The sequence below is a fragment of the Alligator sinensis genome, unplaced genomic scaffold, assembly GCF_000455745.1.
Source record: "Alligator sinensis unplaced genomic scaffold, ASM45574v1 scaffold82_1, whole genome shotgun sequence".
Taxonomy (NCBI): Eukaryota; Metazoa; Chordata; order Crocodylia; family Alligatoridae; genus Alligator; species Alligator sinensis.
In genome coordinates, this window is record NW_005841860.1 from 1,914,532 (window position 1) to 1,936,001 (window position 21,470).

Sequence of the window (21,470 nt, forward strand, 5' to 3'; positions counted from 1 at the left end):
GTCATGCCTTGTTGTTAATTAATTAATGATCTTAATTAGGTGGGAGGCTGCCCATTTCTTGCCCTGATGCTAGGGGGCACTATCTGTGGCTCCGATCCTTCCCTACCTACACCGCAGCCCAAGCCTCCCAGATGGCATCCAGATGATAGTGCTCCTGGCCTATAGCCAGACCAACCTTAGGCCTCATTGTCAGGCCTCAGTCACACACACGTCCATACTGCCCTCCTCTCACTAGGGCCTCTCACACTCCACCCTCTCTCACAGGGTCTCTTTCATGCATTGGCAACTTATTTTGCCTTGCCTCCTCTTGGAGCAGGCCCCTTAGGCCATAGGCTTTAAGTAGCTCGTACCTTGGGTTGCAGACGTACCATCTTTTGGGCCTCTCCCATGACCATCGCTGGGGTAGTGGCCAGCCAATTATCTGACCAGGTCTAAGCTTGTTCTGGCCCCTTCCAGGGCAACTCTATACATGCACACACTCTGGGCTCCCAGCCCTCTAGTGCTTCTCCCCCCCCCCCCCCACACTCCTCTCTGCCACCTTTCTAGAGCTACCCCTCACCGGGGCGTTCTTATCCCACACCAGGACTGGTGCTCCGGGGTCTCATGGAGACCCTCACTCCCCCCCTGGAGCAGCAGGTAATTGTGCTCACCTATAGGTCTTACTTTCAACCCACACTCAACCTCCCAACAGTGGAGGACTTACCGGGGTCAGGACTCATCTCTATCTTATGGACTGAGCCCCCTTACATGGCCTCAGGCATCTGGAGACATACCTAGACCTGCTTCCTTCACTTGGGACTCCACACCAACCCCTTCACTCGGAATTCCATGGGGTTTCCCTCCCCAGTGGGCTCAGGTGGCCATAACTGTGCCTAGCCCCAACTACCTTTCCTCAGGGCCCTATATCCCAAAGGGCTCAGGTGGCCGCAGCTGTGCCTGGCCCCCACTCTCCCTCCTCAGGGTCTTGTACCCCACAGGGCTCAGGTGGCTGCAGCCGTGCCTGGCCCCACTCCCTCTGATGTTATGTAACCCACCCAAAGGTGAGGGCTAGGGTTAAGGTGTCCCTACCCACCTTTCACTGGGGTGATAACTGGCCTGGCATTTCCTGGGGGCTCCTGCACCACTGATATCCCCACCAGGCCACCCACTCCAGCATGGCTGGGGGAAACCCCAGAACAGACCTCCCTCCCTTGCCTTCCCACTCTCCCATCCTGAGAGAGCACAGGAGCTTGGAGAGAGGGATGGCGCTAGGGAACAGATGCTGTAGACATGCAGCCTCTCTCACTGGATCAGCCCCAAAGTGGAGCTCAATTACACACCCTCCCGATCCAACAGCAAATGCCTGTTGGATCAAGAGAGTCAGTTTAACTTATGGTGCTTTCTGTGAAGCATCATGAGTTAGTCCAGGGAGCTGCATGTCTGTCAGTGCCCATTGTCATTCCTCTGTCTGGAATGGAAAGAGAAACCTATGGCCAAATGGGGCAAAGAGTGACAGCTTTGGGCCACAGACTCTTTTCAGCTTCTCCCTCAAGACCTTCCTTATATTATTTCCCAGTACTCAGAGGATTGAGTCATCTACTCTGTCCATGGGGGCAGGAGGTGGGCAGTTGAATAATACTGTACTTGAGTGGCCTTACTGCCAGCTGCAGTGGTACTCTGTGATATCAACCAAAGATTGGGAGTTCCAGCTGATTCCTTAACAATGGAGGAGCAGGGATTTGTGTCTCTGTGGATATGTTTATATGTTCATTAATGTGCTTTAGGTAACGTGTATTAAATCTAGTACCTCCATTGTGAAGTACTAGAAAAATGTGCCTTAGCCTATTTTAATGCACACTAGCTAAAGAGCATTTTTGTGACACTTTAATGTGCATTAAAATAAGCTAAAATGCATTAAAATGCATGTGTAGATGTGTCATGTGTGCAGGAAAATGAGGGAGCAAAAGCAAAAGCTAGTCTTGCATAGCACAGTTAAGTGCTATCCAAACTCATCAGTCAACATCTCCCATCTACTAAAGTGCAGCTCAGTCAAAAGCTAGTATTCCTCTATCTCAGCCTCTGTCTCAATCTTTTTACCTTACTTCATATGATTCAAACATGCTTTGCACTATCCCCTAAAAGTTGACAAATGCAGGCAAATACACCAGTCAAGAGAGACTGGTGTAACTTTTGTTGGACAGGCTACAGACAGGTATCGTAGGGCTCTATACATTTAACAGATAAGGGAAGCCAGATTTTTATAAGCTGTTGGTTCATTGCCAATTAACACCAGGCACAATACCCTCTGTGGTGGTAAAGAATGTCACAAATGACTAGTAACATGCTTTATAATGGAGCTGTAAAATAAAGCAGGCTTTCATTTTTAATCTTTCATACCAGGCTCAAACAAATGACTAAACTGAGTAAGAGTCATCATGTGTCTACGTATCTCTTTGTATTTTTGGCAGTCACCACCATAGTGTCCAAGTACATCCAACAGCAACACACACTGGCATAAGCAGAAGAATGGCCTGAATACCCTCTAATGGATTTGGCTGCTGATTATACAACAGATGTGACAATGCTGGCCAGCAACCCCATTCCACAGGTGTTGTATAACTGCTCAAATGATCCATTTTCTTTTGGAGGGCAGCCCCATTCACACTCTTCAGAATGCTGTTTTAACTGGGTTCCTAAGCCAGAAAAGAGGAAGCTTTCCTTTCCTTGGAGTGATGATCTCTTTTTAGAAACTGAACCATGATCTCCCTGGAGTGGCAGGCTTTACAACCACCTAGCATGATAACGCATGGTATGCCACTCAGCTGGGAATGGCATTTAAGTTGAAATGTTGCTGTTGTCGCTCAAGGCTTTTGACAGAAGGTAAAACAGAAGGTCATACTCATTTCAGAAGTGCCATTTATAATCAAAATAAATATTTCAGACCACAGTCTGATCTTACACTGAAAATTGCATGTAACTATAGCTGTGGAACAGGAGAAACTCAAGAGAACTATAAAATCAATCCCAGGGAGATCAAAATCTGACCAATCTTCTCTTAGTAGGGAAAGGCAAATAGCCAGTGCAAGCATGGTGGGTTATGTAAGTGGAAGCATAGTCAGTGTTATTAGCAGCTAGCTTGTGCCATTATTGAAATATAGACTACAGCCATTATTTTTTCTTAACCACTCTTGTCATATTCATTGTTTCCTCTGGAACTGAAAAACTAAATTTGTTGGCTGCAGTGAGGATACAACTGTAAGTGCCATAATTATTACAGGTGGGGAAATTTGGTTCCATCTGAAAAGAGACAATGTAATGTAGAGAGGCTAATGACTTGAATGCTCATGTCCAAGGGTAGAGCCCTAAGGGTCACATGCCTTGATATGGTGTTAATTGTGTAGCAGGTGACCACAAATAAGGACCACAGAAGGGAATGCAAGGTAGAATAATAGAGGAGAAACAATAGCAACACTTGGCACCAAGGACAAAAATGGAGGCAAATAAATCTCACTTATCTTTACTGCAGTCTTTATTAGACTGAAGATTTCACAAATACCAAGATTAGGACTTGCTGTGTTCTTGACAATGGTCAGAAGATTTAATTCTAGTGAGTTTTGGAACTATGTGACAAGGTGGGAGGCTGGGTCTGCTTTCAATGAAGTCAGCACGAATTTTAGTAAAGACTTCAAGAAGTACCAGACTAAGCCCGTGGTGGTCCTTTTATCAAAACAGGGATGTTTATTCTGGATTAAGCTGGAAACTATTCTCAGCTGGATCTATTGCTCAGATCCCAGAGAGGTTTTGTAAGGAAAAAGTTAAAATGAAATGTGTCTTTGTCTTATTTGTTTTTTAAATGCAAGGAAAAGATACAGAATTCTGTTTGATCTCTGGGTGGAGGAGAAACTACAATAAAATTGACGGAATTAATGAATGACCTCATCTGTATTAAAAAACATCCCAAAAAGAGAAACATGTTTTGTGTTGACACTTTTTTTCTTCCTTAAAGTTTACAGACTACTAGTCATTTCTTAAGTTATATAAAGGGGAAGCTAAAAGACACCAAATTATGCATGAGTTAATTTTTTTCTTAGAACAGATAAACCTATGAATTTAGCCAAATCTAATATTTCAAATAATTTGGCATTAGTGACACCATTCCCCTCTAAAAGACAAATATAATCACTTAAACAGGAATCTAATTACAGGGAAAAAAGGGAAAAAGGAAACACGCTGTAATGGAAGAGTAAATCACTAGAGCAAAAACCTAAAATTAACTGAAATTCATTGAAATACAAATATTTTACACCTGTTTTTCTGCAAAGTAATTTCTATCTAAGAATGCTGTAGTCTTCCTGAAGTAAAAGGACTATTCACACTTTTCATGTAGCTCTTACAGTTAGACATAAGAGCAGTTGGTTCATTCGCAGATATTACCCACAATAGTTCTTGTCTCTCACATGCTTCCTGGACCATCATGGCTGCAGCATCACTTCAGTACTGCCACAGGTACATATAATAATTAGTAGAAAGAATTTCCATGACTCTGACCTCAATACTGAAATGTCCCGAGTCTTAAAGGATAAATTTGTGCCTTCTCCCTAATTGCGGAGGAAAGATTTTTACAGATTTAAAGGAACTTTGTAGGAATGATGTCCGAGAACATTATCTTAGTGTTGGGTTGAGCTCAATTAGACTGCAACCTTTGCTATTTGCATGTGGGTTTCTACTTCTGCCACTCTTTAACAAGGAGAATGACAGGACTGCATTATACTTCCTTCATTATCATTTCTGCTTTAGGTATGTAGAAAAGCCAGATAAACACCAGGAGTTTGAAGAGAATTTATTTTATTGTTTGGAGTCTGAAGAATTTTTCAGAAAGGCTATATAAGTATGACTATGCTGTTAGAAACAAGCTCTAATTCATGCCAATGCTGTATGGTTAGAAGATGAGGTTGATGGGCAGTTGAGTATCTTTATAGCATGTTTTCTTGTTTATTTAATCTCTTTCAGATTTTCTCCTGCAGGTTATGTGTGTTTTAGATATTAGAAGCCAACAACTGTCCTGAATTAGCGCACCCAAAGAAGGTTACATGTGCACACTCTGACAATTTAGTTCCAAGAAGGCTACATATGCTCATGCTGACAATTTACTTACTCAAGAACTGGGGCAGTCCTTAGAACTTCATTATGAAATATTTATGGGAATAAATGCTTTATTGACAGTGCACTTGGAGAAATGAACTAGCTAAGATGAACACCTGGGAAGTGTATGCTGTTTTCTAAAGAACTAAGCTGGGCCGTGGTTCGAGGCTGCAAATGAAAATAAATGAGGAAAGGCAGGTTTTGGGGGGAAAAAAACAAAACCTGAAACCAGCTAGAAAAAATAACTAAATGGATTTTTATGATAAAGTCTATATACAAACATCGGGTAACTCGTACACTTGGGAGACTGTATATTGTTGAGGGGATTTGGTGCTGGCTATGCATAAACCTGAGGCAGGCTGAGAGACTGGCCAAATTTAACAATCTGCAGAATAATGCAACTATTAAAATTTGCTTTTTTACCAGGAAGACAAAGAGCAGTAAAATATCTGTGCAGAGTGCTGCCGACGAAGTGACTAGCCTATCTGTTGGAGGGGAAGCATTCAGGGGTCCAGTTTGCTCTTCTTTCCAGTGGGAAGTGAATTTACCACAGGGTTCAGAGAAGCAAAGCAGTAAAGAACCATTTGAAGCCAGACTCTGGAAGGAACAGAAGTACATCTCTGAAGAGACAAACTACTGCAGGGGTTGGCAGATCCTGTGTATTAGAAAGAACATTTGCATATGTGATATATATAGGGAGGTGGGTGCGTATACATAACTGAACTCTTACCTTTTTTGTCAACTGTCTGAGACAATAAATACCATTAAATGTAGTTTAAGCTGGGGGTAGTGATCTGCACTGTCAAAAGATAGAGCTAAGTTCTAGATCACACCCTACCTGACTGGGTCTTTCACCTGCCGAAGCAGCTGAGAGAGCTGCAGCATAGGCTGGTGTGGAAAGAAACTTAGTAGGCTGATTAGCATGCTTACTAATAATTTTCTATCCCATTTACTGTCTTAGAGTAGCGTTCTATTAAATCAGTGACATGTTAGGAGAAGTCTGCTACAGTCAACACCAGTCAAGGGGAAGTTGGTGCAATGTTAATCACCTCTGCATAGATCTCAAATAGGCTCTGTCTTTTTGGTCCTGCAAGCATAGTAGCCATACACAGGATTTAGAGAGGATGGATTGAAATCCAGGGTGGGGATATTGTCAAGGTTAACAGGAAAAAGAAAAAAAACATGCAAAGCATTATTTGAAAAATTCAATATCAATCTAACAATCTAAGGCATTTTAAGAGGCCTATCACTGTGCAAAGTGCTTAAGTGGGCGTAATTTATTCCCTCACTGCACAACAGTCTAGTGAGCATAAATTTGAAATTATATGCACAGTTCCATTCACCATTTTCTTTAAAAAGGATATTAAACCCTTCAGTTTGATGGACAAGAGCAGTTCCACAGAGGCCTCTGCCCTGCTGTGTGCTGATAATGAATGATTATAGAAATAGAAAAGGTACATCTGAGGGCAAGCAGAATAATATAGGTATTAAGAGATCCAGCCAAAAGTGTTAAGATTAACCTAGTGCTCCTGAAAAAAAAGAGAAGATTTAGAAGGAAGTTCTAAGGTATAAAGAATTCTCAAAGGGATGATGGAGGTAATCAATGCCACAAGGTTACTTCATGAAATTCAGGAAAGAGATGACACAATCTTAACCTATAAGGATATGTTGAAAATAATTTCATGTACTATTAGGATATTTGTTGATAAATGGAATAAACAGGGAAAGCAACAAGAATATCTCACAATTAGGTGCAGAATTTCTCTGTTTCTCTGTCTCTCACACACACATTATTTTTATGCCTTATGTGCTTTTAACACATACCTGCCACCATATTTAATATCAATAAAGTTAGGCAGAAGGCAAGGTAGAGTTGTAGACTTACAGGTAACTACATTCTGAGGTACACTTACAGGTAATTACATTCTACTACAAGGTAGTCTTACAGACTAGCTGAATCACCTCTGCCTTGCTTTCTGCCTGACTTCAGACTAACACCACTAAGTACCTTTCTCAGCTCAATTAAAAGTTGGGAAGGTAAAGGTAAGTGTCAAAGATACCATAGAGACTAAATGGAACCTTCATTGATTCATGGGCAGACAGCATCTGCTTAATCATGGGCTCCTGTAAGCATAATGATCATGCTTTACTCAACTGCTGACGAGTGAGATTTGACAGACCTCTCTTTTCCAGTAATGAAGCAAGAGCTATCTGTGAAACTGCACAGGAACCAGAATGTGTAAAAACAGAGAGAAAGTCAAGCTTGTGATTGGCCAGTTCTACATGAGAGGCTATGGTGATGTAGCACTGTTACACCAATGCTATTGCACAGTAGCAACAAGTTACTGCTCAGTAGGGTTGGAAACAACTCGCGCACCGCTGGGACTGTGCAGTAACAGAGGTTACTGCACAGTCATTTAATACTTGCTTTAGCAAAAGAGGTACTTAGTGGTGTTAGTCTGCTTTATCAAGTACTAAATGATTGTGTGGTAATAACTGTGCAGTCGGCTACACATATAGACACACCCATTTAGTAGGAGATTCTCTCTTTTCTACCCTGCTGCTATCCCATGCCCCATCATGCAATGTGACATTACCATTAAGAAGTTCTACAATATAAAATGAAGGTCCTGATTATGTACCATTCTCATAATAGAGATGTCACGATAGACTTCCTATTTTATCCACATTCTAATTTGTATTCTATTTCTTTTCCTAAATCCTGTTGCTTTACTGTTGATGATGCAAAATAGATGCTGTTTTAAAAACAAGTGAAGTCAGCTCTCTCTTGATATGTATTCAGTGAGCCAAGACGTGTATTCAGTGAGCCAAGTCGTTAGCAAATGGTTGTAACTCCACTGAAATCACAGTGCTTTTGAAATTATTTGATACTCATGGAGTTACACCAATGTACAGCAGTTGAGTGTCTGCACAGCATTTAAGATTCTTTCAGATGAAAAAGAAATATACTATAAATAAATAAAACTGGAGCTCTGGGCATATGAAAGGTTAGTAGCCACAACATCATATTGAATTTTCCATCTCAATTCAATACAAATATAACTTCTCCTTATATTTGCAATAAAGTCTTTGGCTTGAGATATAATATGACATTGAGATGCCTATTTGAAACCTATGTACTTACCAGGCATTGTAAGTTGGACTACTGTGAAAAAAAATCATGGTATTAAACTGAATTTTCAGTTTCTTTCTTGAGTTCTTACAATAAGAATAATACAGAGTTAGAATACACTGTTACGGGCTGTAGGTCAAATTTACTGGTGATGTAAAAGGACAAAATTTCACCCCTGTAAATGGGGTTGCAACTTTGTGGTTCCATTAGTACAGGAATGCAAAGGATTTACATATACTTACAGTCATACGCAAAGGAAGTCAACAACTAAAAGTCTGAAGTATGAGCTTTCTAGTTAACCTGTGTGCAAAAGTCACATTGCACTGCATGTCAGGAGGGATTTTCAAAACTGCCTAAGGTACCTACTGGTTTAAATTTTGTTGCCTTTCAGTAGGACCTGTGCTTCTAAGTCACTAAAATAATTCTGAAATCCCCAGCCCAGTATAAACATTTTTTGACATACGCTAGGTCCCTTTTCTTCAGGAGAGACCTCTGGGTTCTATATCCCATGTCAATGGAGGCAACTCCCTTGCAGCAGCCCTGACTCTGATGCCTAGCTTCTAAAGAAGGCCTGCAGTTTGGATATACTCTTGTGCTTAACATTTCCTATTGGCTAACTCTAGGCAGCTCTCTGTGCAGATTATAGTTTTTTCTGGATTACTCTTCTGTGGGGTTTAACTCTTTCTTAAGGAGGCCAAAGGAAATAAAGCACACAAACCCATGCTAAAATGATAAGAGGTTCACCTCTGTCTTTCTAATGCCAAAATCATAGAAAAGTAGACCCGGAAGGGACCTCAGAAGGTCACATAGGGCAGGAAGTTTAAAACTAAGGCTTTTTACTTCATCCTTAATTTACAGTGTTTAAGCCATTCAGGAATGGCATGAGTGGAAGAACAGTAAGATTTTTTGTACAGTATCAAAACATACTTTCACCACATACAACTGTCAGACAAGAATGCTGCTTAGTCTGAATAAAACTGCTATAGAATGTAGATGGTATCAGGTGACTCACATCACCTGTATTTTCATGTGTTGTAATTTTTACTACAATATACTATAGCACAGAGAAGAAAACCCCTGACAAATGACAATACTAAAAAAAGTTGTTTATTACAGTACTGTACTGCAACTGTGCAAGTGAATTTAGAACTCTGCCATTAGACTTTTCTTTTGCTGTTTCCTAATGTCTGAACTTGATCCATCAGATAGTAAAAATAGTAAAGAATATGGACTGTTAATGTTTCTGAGTTACTGCACATCAGTATGACTTACCTTTATAGCCTCCATTTAAATAATTTACTTTTTAAAACAATTATATTGTGTGACGAACTCAATTTTACTGTAATGTGTTCTGTACTGGACCTTTTAAAACTTGAATAAGTGGTTAAAGCAGGTAGGACCATTCTGAAAGGGAGGTGAAAGAAACTGCCTGAAACCATCATACATAGTTTTTAAAATTTCATATTCCACTAAGCATTTGTACTGTATCACTACAGTGTCCAGCAGCAACTTTAAGCACAAGGAATATGAAAAGAGCTTTACAGTAATAGCATTCTGTCAGCTCTTTTCACATTTACAGACATGTAATGTATTCTCGAGGGAAATTCAATGAAGAAAAAGCAGGAGATAAGATAAACACATTTTAAATTTAACTAATTAAAACATAAATGGCAGCAACTTAAATAATATAGGCAAAATGAATGACCAACACCTCTTTTTAATCATGTGTCAATAATGTTGTTTGTTAAACTATGTTGAAATGAACTGGAGACTTTTCCCAGTTTGATCCCCTGTTTAAGCACAGTTCTTTTTGTATTCTCTCAGCATTTAGAGGTTATCTTTTAACAGAGTGTGCAAAGATGTAAGTGCTTACCTACTTCCAACAGCTATCCTCATGCACTACGTGGACCATTTATTCCTGAATTACAACTCATTTCAGATAAAATAAGTACAGACAGGAGACTATAATCAATTGGACAGAAGATCTTTGAAGGACAGCCTTCAAACTTTTGCTCTCAGGAACTATGCTGTAAAGTGATGTGCCAGTCCTGCACCTACCACTTCCACAACTAAAGCCAGGTATACACACAAACCAGTATAAGTGACTGAAAACCACAACAGTACAGACGTTTGGCGCACATAGACTGGTTTAAAAATGGCAGAACCCAGTCTTAGACTTGGATGGATGTAGCATCAGACTTTATCAATTTAGGTTAGACAAGTCTATCAAAATTCTGTACCAGACCCTCTAGAGACTCAAGTTAGGTCACGTTCCCTTGGCCTCCTAGGCTGCTTTGCAGGTCCCTGCTAACTCCCCCTCACAGGGCGGCACGCTAGCTTTGGCCCATTGTTGTCTGCTCTGGCTGAGCAGGCTCTCATAGCTGTTAGTGGCAGCTGCACAGTGTGGGGGAGGCTTAGTTATAATAGCAAGAACAAGCATCCCCCCTGCCAACACATACACACACACGCATGTCCATTAGGTGCCCTGAGGAGTGAGCGCAGTGCTGAAGAGCGGGGGGGTGGGCTGGGTGTACAGGGTCACAGTGCTAGTGGGCTGGAGGGTAATCAGTGTGTGTGTGTGTGTGTATCCATGCCCCTCCCATGCCAGCAGTGTGTGGGCACTGTGGGCTGGGCTGTCAGTGTGATTGGGGGGGCACCCAGCTGCACCCTGCATGCACACCCCAGGATGGGTGTGTGCGCGCGTTCATGTGTGTGTCTGGGTGAGACTCACTGCACAGTGTACAGTCCAAATAGTAGCAGCAGCAGGTGGAGGCTGCATGTGGGGGGATGGAACCTGAAGCAGATGCTGGGCCTGATGTTGAGCTTCCCCCTTCATTCCCCAAAGCCCTTCTCCCAGGCAGCAGCAGGACTAAGCAGAAGTCTCAGCTTCCTTCCTCCCTCCCTTCACCTGGGCCGAGTACTTCACCTGCTGAGATTAAGCGCTCAGGCTAGGTGGGCTGGATCTAATCATGCTGCTGCCACTGCTGCCAGTTCCTCTCTGTCACTGGGTAAAGTGATTTATTTATTAATTTCCCATGATATGTCCAAGCAGCAACAGCAAAGAGGAGTTGGAGGGAGCCCTTGGCTGGGGAGCTGGGCTGGGTGTGATGGCTGCTGCTGCTCCTGACCTGTCGTTGCTGCTGCTGTGTGAACAAGACTCCAGGCTGCTTGGGAATGGTGTTGAGTGTAGCAGCAGTGGTGGCAGCTACAGCATCACTTGGTGGGTGGAGTGGAGGCTTCTCCTGGAGATGCCTTCTGGACTACCCAACCCAGCTCTTCAGCTGGCCTGGTGAACTGGGAGGGGAGCAGAGGAGCCTGCCAAGATCAGAGTGGGAGGGCAGGGAAGCAGGCAAGTGGGGGCTGCAGCAGGGTGCAGCTCCCCACTCTCCCACAGGGGCAAGAGGCGCCTGCAGTGGCTGCAGGCAAGGCTGAGACCCCAAGTCTCCAGCCAGCACAGTTGAGGAGGGTCTGTGCAGTGGTGGCCTCCATTCCCCCCACACTGCTCAGCATGGCTGAGATCTGGCACAACTTGCAGCCTTGCTTCCTGCCTATGGCTGTCAGCCAGGCTGGGCAGCATGTTGGGGGGAATGGAAGCTCCCACCATATGGGCCCCCATCTGTGCTGGCTTGAGTCTGGGGGACATGGCAGGGGCCTCTGCTCCCACACCCCACCCCACCTCACCCCACCCCACCACAGCTGACAGGCAGCTGCTGGCAGGGGGCTGGGGCTGCACTCAGCTCTCCATGGGCTTGGCATTCTCCAGCAGCCTGCTGGGACACATGAAGGTCTGCCTCTAACCTTCTGGCCTTGGCCAGTGCAGGCAGCGTGGGTGCCCTGTAAACCCCCCCACAACCAAGGGGTGAACATGTGTTCTGTTCCCTCCTGATTTAACCTAGGGTGTGCTTAGAGTAAAGCGTAAAACTTAAAACACTTCCGCCTCAGGCTTCTTTGAACATCTGTATTTAGGATAAAAGCTTAAGGATGTGGAGGGGCAGATAATAATGTATTCTTCCTACCCCTCTGGTCCCTGCTCATAGATTCAGCAGTACTGCAAACAGAAAACAGAAGTAATTATAATATTACTGGAAGTTGCCTAGCAGTTTCAGGAAAATATCCTTACAAAACTGGTTTATCGGTTGTAAGCTGTGGTAGTTGTAGGGCAGATCTTTCTGGAAGTGGTGGAATAAATGAGTATCTAACTGAAATCTTCTCTTCAACAAAGAACTTGTGCCCACAGAACCCTCCAAACCCACATATATGAACTGGATTTTCAGTTACATTGAGGCCCCTTTACGTAGGCCTGGCAGTGCCAAATGGTTTTAAAGAAGGTGAAAATTATATTGGAACTTCAAGAGTTTCACATTTAATAATAAATAATGTATTATTGATTACAAAGCAGTCTACTGTATTCAGCTATTCATAATATCCCCATTACTATAGTGTCCAGATGTTACTATGTAAATGTGCAATTTATTAAAGAAAATGCACAACCTGTGACTATTGCATAACCATTCTCTGCTTGAAAAACTCACTAAATTATTTGAGGCAACCTTGCTATAGATTAGGTATTGCATGCTCACAAATATATAACATTAAGTCTTTGTACATAAGTGACAGTAGAGCTGTAGTATTTTTGTAGCTGTCATGTTCCAGGGAATCAAAGGTTTGTTGGTAATATAGTTGATCCAATAAAAGTTAATACTAAGCATCAGTGATAGACACTTATACTAATTGCAGGCAGCTGCAAGTCACTTCCATACCTGATCTTGGGATTTCTTTTTCTTCTTCTTCTTGCCCCAACACCCAGAACTCTCTGCATCCTTGCCATTGGCATCACCACACAGTAATCCATCAAGTTCATCTGTTCCCATCTGCTGTCCCTGAGATGTTTCTGCAGCGAGCCTGTATGAGAGGTTCCTCAAAATGCACACACAGTTTTCAACGGTCTAAAAAGGAGAATGAACAACAAAGAGAGAAAGGTTAAAAAGCTCTCCCTTGGTAACTGTATATTGAAGAAACTAAAGTAATCAATCTTTGCGCTTGCATTTGTCCAAAGGTATTTTTTTTCTGCTTCTTTCTAAGCTCTCCCCAGACAACCACCATTTAAACCTTTTAGCAAACTTGGCAGGATTGTAACACTACTTTTTATGGAAGAAGTGGAACTCTAAACCATCTTTTTTAATAAAGTTGTTGCTGAGTGTCACAATGAAGCAAGTGAGAGAGAGGAGCAGAGGCAAAAAAATATTGTAAACAGGACTCAAACAAGCACAGAATGCAAACTGCTCTTGCTCAGAATGCAATATGCTGATAACCTGTCCATGCCTCTGGCATCTGCAGTGAGGATGAACATCTTAAGTGTTTTTGGCCCATCTCAGATTGGTCCTGGCAGGTACCTAGAACTGGAGTAAGGCCAAGTGCAGAAAAGCATGGCATGGAAACTTTAGCTAAAATAAGTCTGCTTTGGACTGTGGAGAAGGATACATTCTTTATGTTTTGAGAGATCAAAAGCATAGGTAAACTATTTTATCTGGAAGAGAAATTGAAATGCTTTTTAAATGTATCTCTAAATGAAAAATTATTTTGACAGTCCAAAATCCAGCCTACCTCCCCAGAGATGTCCTGCATTTTGGAAAATACATGATTTCACTGAGTGAGGACTTGCACATGCAAAGGATGGATATCACTTATGTAGCTTCACTCAGGGTGCTATTACACATTGCCACATAAAGGGGCTTTGGAAAAGTGATGTTGAGGTTCTACAGGTCTTTGACTCATCCTTTTCGTGGAAGGTAAGATTTCTGAATCTACTTCCAGCTATCAGGCTGGCATATTGGGGGCAAAACAACTACTCTTGCTCAGAGGCCTTTGAAGGAAGAAATTACTCATAGTGAACCCAGTGAATTAATCATCATAATTAGTATTATTTGTATTACAGTACACTCAGAAGCCCAAATTAAGAAACAGGGCTGTATTTTGTTAGGTATGGCACAGAGAAATAGTGACGGACAACAACCTCTGCCTCAGACGGCCCTATGACAGATTGGTAGGGACCTACTTAAATCATGGCAGAAGTTTGAAGTGCAGCACTGTTTTTAATATAGCTCTTTTCTCTGCACATCCTCTTCCCCACACTGCTAAGTGGCCAAGACACATTAATTGCCTCTTGGCCACTCACTGGCAAGGGTGGGATGGTGCATGGCGAAAAGATTATAGGTGCCACTGAGCTGCAAACTTCTGCCACAATTTAGGTAGGTCTCTACAGGTAGGACATGACAGTGGAAAAAACAGACAAATGGGGAATGGAGGGCAGGGATGGGAGAAGGTTGGAAGGATGAGGCAACAGCACAATGAACAGAAATCATCAGAAAGACAGAAGTCACAATTTTTTTGTCTAGCACATAGTCTAGTTAATCCCAAACATGATGGAACTGCAGCTTCCATTCCACTTTAAGTGTTGTATTCAGCAGTGCTGTAAATAAGTCTTGTAAACAGTTACAATGCCATAATATATATATCGTATATATCATAATATATATATATTGTATATATCAACTTGCACCTAGCATGCATTTGTTCCTAACAGTTTGGGGTAATATCAGCTTCCGGAGGAGACTCAGAGATTCTGGAGGAGACACTGAACCCAATTCTTAGGAAGCAGAATCCCTTGAAATCTCCTTCAACTATATAGTTGTAATTTTAAATTTATCCATTTGAAACCTTCAGAATAATTTATGTACTTTTTAGTAAATGTGCTTTACTTTCCCTTTCAGATTCAACCTTGTGAGCTCTGCTGATGTTACGTTTACTCTTTTTGGCACCAAGCAGACAAAAAATAACAATCTAAAATAGTTTTAGAAGTAAAGCTTTACATACATCTTTTCTAAAATCTATTTAGGGACAATCCTACCTCAGACAGGGGGTTGGACTAGATGACCTATGGATAGGGACCTATCAAATTCATGGTGGAAGTTGGTTGCGTGGCAGCTCCTTTAATTTTACAGGTTCCCCTGCACCTCCTGCCCAACCCCTGCCAATTGGTGGAGGGGCTCCACTGCTCACTTCTGATCACAGGGAGGTGAATACTGTGATTTTAAATATGGTGCCGTTTTTGCCTCCCAACTGGTCGGCAGCAAGTAGCAGGGCCACCTGGGACCCGCAGCAAGGAGGGGGAGCTTGCAAGATTAAAGAAGCTACTGCACAGCCCACTTCCACCATGAATTCAGTAGGTCCCTACCTATGGAGGTTTCTTCCAGCCCTACTTCTCTGTGATTTTTACAAGCCAGGGAATTATGCGATTATGCGCCCACGGATGACCATGCATAACTGCATCATTTTGCATAACTTAATAGGGGCAGGCTCTGTGCCTCCACCTTTGGGAGGCTCCCAGCACTTCAGCTGGGAATCCCATGTGGGGGCACCAAGCGTGGTGGTGCATGACTGGACAACTGGTGAGTCGGGAGCTCCTGTCTGCAGGACGATGGGTAAGTATGGGGTTTTTAGGTGGGTGTGAGTGTGTGTGTGGGCTTTGAGGGTGGGTGTGGGCTCCCCCACCATACCCCCTCCCCCCCGCATGGTGCACAGTCCCTGCTGCTGCTGGCAGTGGGACCTCAGGGCCGCATCATGGAAGAGCCTCCCAGCTGCACGCGGCTTCAGCTGAGTCCTGGAGACTGCACCTGGCAGCATGAAGCTGGCCTGGCCAGCCCAATGGTGTGCACCTTTGACTCAGACCAGGCTGGCTCTGTGCCAGCATGTGGGGCTTCCAGCACTCTAGCAGCATTCTAGCCAGTCTGATGGCTTGTGACTCTGTGCTTCCACATGCAGCTTCCTGCAGCAGTGGTGGAAGTCCCACATGGAGGCACAGAGTCCAGCTGGCCCAATGGTACATGGCTCCTTCTTGCAGTGTTGCAAGCCTTATGTGCTGGCACAGAGCCGATCTGGTATGGCCCTAAGGCATGCATAAGTGGGCAAGGCTAAGCTGGCTCCATGCCACCACATGCAACCCCCAGGACTCAGTGCATCATTTTGAATTTTTCTGCGCATAATTCCCTGGGGTGTAATTTTTATGAAATGTCATTCTATTTTTATGTATATGTTGATAATTTTTTACTTTTGCTCTATAGTCATAACTTTTTAGTAGATGTTTTGTATTTGTTAATTTGTTTTCTAATTTTTAGTATCATTTAGATTTTCTAATGAAAATTTTTACACTCCAGATTTTCATGTGTGCTTGAAAAAGGCAAGCCCACATTCTTATTTACATTTTTATTGAGAACACAACACAAACTCATACAACAAACTGGCAAATACCTTTTAGCATATTTACAACCAACTCCATTTTCCAATAAAGAGAACTTCCATAAGCCAAGAAAACAGAAATGGATTCCTCCTCAAGGCTTTGCAGTGTGGAATCTATTAAACCCTTGCTCCTTTGTCATATAGATTATTTAGAAATTTCTAATGCTACTTGCCAAAATACAGATGCAGGAATTTAATTCTACAGCTCTAATTTTGCACACAAAAAAAGTTGGAATGTAGGCATAAAACGTGCTCACAGCAACTTTGCTGATGTACTGAAAGCATAAACAATTCTCTATTTTTAACTCTTCATCAATTTAGTTTGAAGTAACAAAGATTTTAACATTACAAGCTTTTAGCAGCAAATCTAAATGTTAGCCCTCTAATGCATTAAATACTTTATGGATCTGTTTCACTTAGAGAACATGACTAATTCTGTGAAAGTTGCTAGGACTACTCATGTAAATAAGTTTTTGTATTTACATGTTTGGAAGATGAGGGCCTTAATTTTTTTTCTTCTTTTTAGCTTTCAGAATACGTTGCTGATAGTGGCATTTAATAAAAAGCAATTATGATCAGTAAGTTATAATCTAAAATGTCCAATAGCACACATTTTTTAAAGAAATGTTGCAAAAATATTGAGTGATTTAAATCATTCGTCCTTGCTTTGGAGTGTAAGTTGTTATTCATGAAGCACAAAGAATTCATTTTTGCATTTAGCTAGACAAAAGCTTTCTCCCAGAGGAAAATAAAATGAGGCTAACAGGTTAACCTAACCATTCTCTTGTTGTTTGCTCACCTCACTGTGCTTATGGTTGCAGTATGTCATAAAGAAATCAGGGGTGGGTAATTATTTCCAGTAGAGCGCTGTTTAACAAGCTTTGGCAAGCTGTCAAGGGACACAAGGGCAGCCCCACCCCTTGACACTTGCCCTGCCCTCTGGTTGCCATCTTGGGCCTGGAAGCCCCACTCCCTAATCCCTGACCTTTTCCACCACAAGTCCCGCCCCCTAACCCCAGAAGTACTCCTTCTGGTAAGGGGTTTTGCCATCTTGGAACTGGAAAAAAATACAAATTGTATGCTAAAAATCAAACATTGACAATAACATACATTAATTTTATTTTTTTTAAATATTTTTGTCCTGGTTTGTGTGTGTTTGAGTGGCGACAGCATAATAGTTGAAAATTAGGTCTTACTCTTGTATATTTTAGGGGAATGTGGAGGGGTGGGGCGTATGGAGGGGTGAGTATGGGGTTTATGGGGGGCTGTGGGTGTGTGTATGGATGTATGTGTGTGAGGGAGGGTGGGTGGGTATGGGGGGGAGTGTATGTGGAGATGTGTGGATATGTGTGTGTGTTGGTATGGGGTGTATGGAGATGTGTGTGGGGTGTCCATGGGGGGATTTTGGTGAATGTGTAGCAGGGTGTGTGCATGTACCAGTGAGTGGGGTTCTCCCGAGGGGCACACGGGTGTGTGCATGTGGAGTTTGAGAGGGGGAAGGTGTGGGTGGGTGCGGTATTTGTGGGGTGTGTGACTATTTGTGGCAGAAGGTGTGGTTGTGGGTATAGTAGGGTGTGCATGGGAGCCCCTTGCGTGCACTGCCTTGAGCTATTCAGCACCTGCCTCCACCCCTACCCCACAACAGCCCAGAGCCCGTGCTCCCTGCAGCACCTCCCTGCCACTATCAGCAGTGCAAAGCCCCAGTCCCACCCTACGCCTACTCTGGACTCAACCCCACTGGAGCAGATCACTGGGAACTGGGCACAGCCCTGACCTGGCCTGCCCCATGCTGCTCACCCATGGCATGTCCTGCCACCCCCTGGGCACACAGCAGGGCTGGAGCAGCTTTGCAGCTTGACTGCCTTTCTAGGCAGCCCAGGCAGGGGTGGTTCCTTCAGCTGCCACTGTCAGTCCCAGCCCACAGTAACAGTGGGGACCCACACTGCACATCCCTGACCCCATGCACCCTGCACCTGCTCTGGGTTTGCCCATCCAGGCTCAGCAGTGGCAGCGTTCCCCTGCTATAGAAGGGGGAAAAGCAGCCATCCCCCTCCCACTGTTGGCATTTCCCTGCTGAAGCCACCTGGAATCCACACATGACTGCTCTGTGTCTACTCTGCATTGCCACCACTGACGTGTAGGGCAGCCCAGAGATGGCAGTGACAGCAGGAAACTGCTGGCAGCAGGAGGGGAAGAGGCCAGGGCCACTTTCCCCTTCCACTGAGCAACACCCTCTGTCTTATGCTACCTCTGCTGAGCCTGGGCAGGTGAGCCTGGAGCAGGCATGGGGCGCATGGGGTCAGGGCTGTGCAGCTCAGGTCCCCGCCAGTACCACAAGCCTGGGGCCAGCAGCAGCTGGAAGAAGCCACCTGCAACCTGGGTTACCTACAAAGGCAGTCCAGCTGTGGAGCTGCCCCAGCCCTGCTGCATGCCCAGGGGTTGGTAGGATGTGCTACAGGTGGACTGTGCCTGGGCCAGGCACAACTGAGGGACCCGCTGCAAGCTGGATCTGGCCCGCTGGCCATATTTTGCCCACCCCTGCTCTAAATAGAGTAGACCCCATTTTCAATAAGAGACAAAAATGGGAGTTTACTGTGCTCCTTATTTAGCCCTTTTAACAGTAAACAATCTGACACCTGTTCAGTCACCTGTAAAGAAAATGCTGAAAAATCAGTATCTGAGCTATGAAAAGGAGTCTACAAATGACAGACTTCCTCCCCTTCTGTATTCTCTCTTACTTCTCCTAACACTGTGTCTCATTGAAACCCCCTAACTTTTACTTTCTGTTACACAGGCTGAATCAGAGAGCTTTGAAACACCCCTGATTCAACTCCTTTCCAAAAAATGAAGTTAAAAATACCCCCATCATCCCAGGTTAAGTGCTGCAGGACACAGCAGGAAAGGGTTGGGAATTGCTGGCAACATGACAGCAGCCGGATTTTCTCTGAAGACTGTTCCAGACTATGCTGCATGCCTGGTAGACTGGGCTTCTTTCACTAATTACTGCCAATAAAGCCTCTACTAATGGATAATTAATTGTAGATTTTCACATTATACATTATCTTTCTGTAAGCGATTCCCATCAGGGTGACATGAATAAAAGTCTGTGTGGAACATGATTTCTTTTAAATATTCTGTGCATCTAGTAATTCTACAGGAAAGCCCCTCCCCTTTTGTTGAGGCTAAGAACCTGAAAATTATAGAGGTCTTGTTATAAGCACTTTGCAGCATGCCCTTACTGTGAAATGTATTTGAAAAAATTGTCAAGTAAAACTGGCATATCTGTGCTAATGCTTGTGCTTAAGTCATGGATAGTAACTATCTCTGAAGACATGGAAAATTAAAAAGCTTCATATCTAGGAATATGAACCACTTTCTTCCCTGCTGTAATACTGACTTGACAATGATAAAGCCTTCAATTTGTAAATATTTGGAGATCCTTTAATTATTAAGGGCTGCTTTTCATCTAAGAAACTCATACCCTTGTTACTGTATATTCTAAAATAAAACAGAAAGTCTTATGTTAACCCACAGTAGTTGTTGTTAATAGAACATATCATTAACAAATATTTATCATATACAGGTAACCACAATTCTACTGTCTACTTAGACTAGGAAATGACATAGGGTTTAAAAAACACCGCTTCAATTTAAGGCTGATTAAATTCCCATGCTGTGCACACAACCCACTGACTTACCTGCCTCTCTCGTGGGGAGGGGTGGGTGAGCTGCCAGTGGGAGGAGTGGTCCCTGGGCTGCAGGTGGGGGGCAGTGCTTCCCTCCATGGCAGCAGCCCTAGGCGGCACCCACCGGCAGGCACCTGGCTTGGGCAGTCCTGGGGGGCACCGCAGCCACAGAGGGAAGCACCAGGCCCCAACACAGCTCAGGCAGGCAAGCAGGCTGTGGGGAGGGGGAAGGGAGGAGATCAGGCTCGCCACTTTTCTTGGGTGGAGCCTGCTTTCCCGGGCTGCTGCCAGGCTGCCTGCAGGGCTTCCTGCAGAGCCATGGAGCTGCATGGAGCCTGGTGCTTTGCTCTGCAGCTGTAGGGGCAGCAAACTAAAATTCCCTCAAAGGAATTTTAGTCTGTTGCGCTCTAAGTCATTTAAGGCACCTTACACCACCGAATTTCCTACAGTGGATGGAATTAATGCACAATACGCTACAGAGGAGTGCAAACACCAACACCATTAAAGTCATGCAAAAGCATTTAGCCCACTTTAAAGTGTTGTGCACACATGCCTTATGCCATCTACACATGACCATAGGTATCTTTATACTGATTTGCAATGCTCCATTTATAGTAGCAACTGCTATAGTTCTTCACTACACACATTTTGAACCTCCATATAGCTATTAGCTGTAGCTCATAACTGGAGTGACACTAGAATGGACAATCACTTTTATGATTAACTGGCAGAGCAATGTGGGAAAGCATGAACATCAACATGTGTGCCTCTCTCAAATCACTGTTATCAACTATTTTGTTTTCTAATCATTTACCAAAAAAACAGAGAGAGAGAGAGAAAGAAAGAAAACAAAACAAAACAAAACAAACTCTACACATTTCAAATAAAAACAGAATTCCAGGGCAGCCATACCTAGTATAAAGAAACTCAGCCCAATATATAGAAAGTTAAAAGTGAAGTGATTAACGAGCATATTTAGCTCTGTGGCAATATTACATCCCCCCCAAGCCTTTTTTTTTTCTTTTTATTCCTGACGTATCTTTAGTACCTGGCTTTTCCATTTCTGAAAAGACAAAGATGACAAACCTTGCTATCAATTTCACTGCTCCCCAGAGCAGACTGAATCACATACAGCAATGCATCAGTAAGTCCATCACACTCCCTCATTCTCCTGCGGGCCTCCTCTCCAGCAGAGCTGACATTCCTGTAAGACAACAGTAAGGGTCACTATCTTC

At 43.4% G+C, this 21,470-nt stretch overlaps 1 protein-coding gene across 1 annotated transcript in view; it reads right to left on the bottom strand.

Moving 5' to 3' along the window:
• CTNND2 (catenin delta 2) overlaps positions 1-21,470 on the bottom strand; it is a 554,610-nt gene that overhangs the window by 127,359 nt on the left and 405,781 nt on the right. The window contains exons 11-12 of the mRNA XM_025215651.1: positions 21,322-21,439; positions 13,015-13,200 (exon numbers count right to left, since the gene is read on the bottom strand). Coding sequence (XP_025071436.1) covers positions 13,015-13,200; positions 21,322-21,439 — 304 coding nt within the window. The remainder of the gene's footprint in view (positions 1-13,014; positions 13,201-21,321; positions 21,440-21,470) is intronic.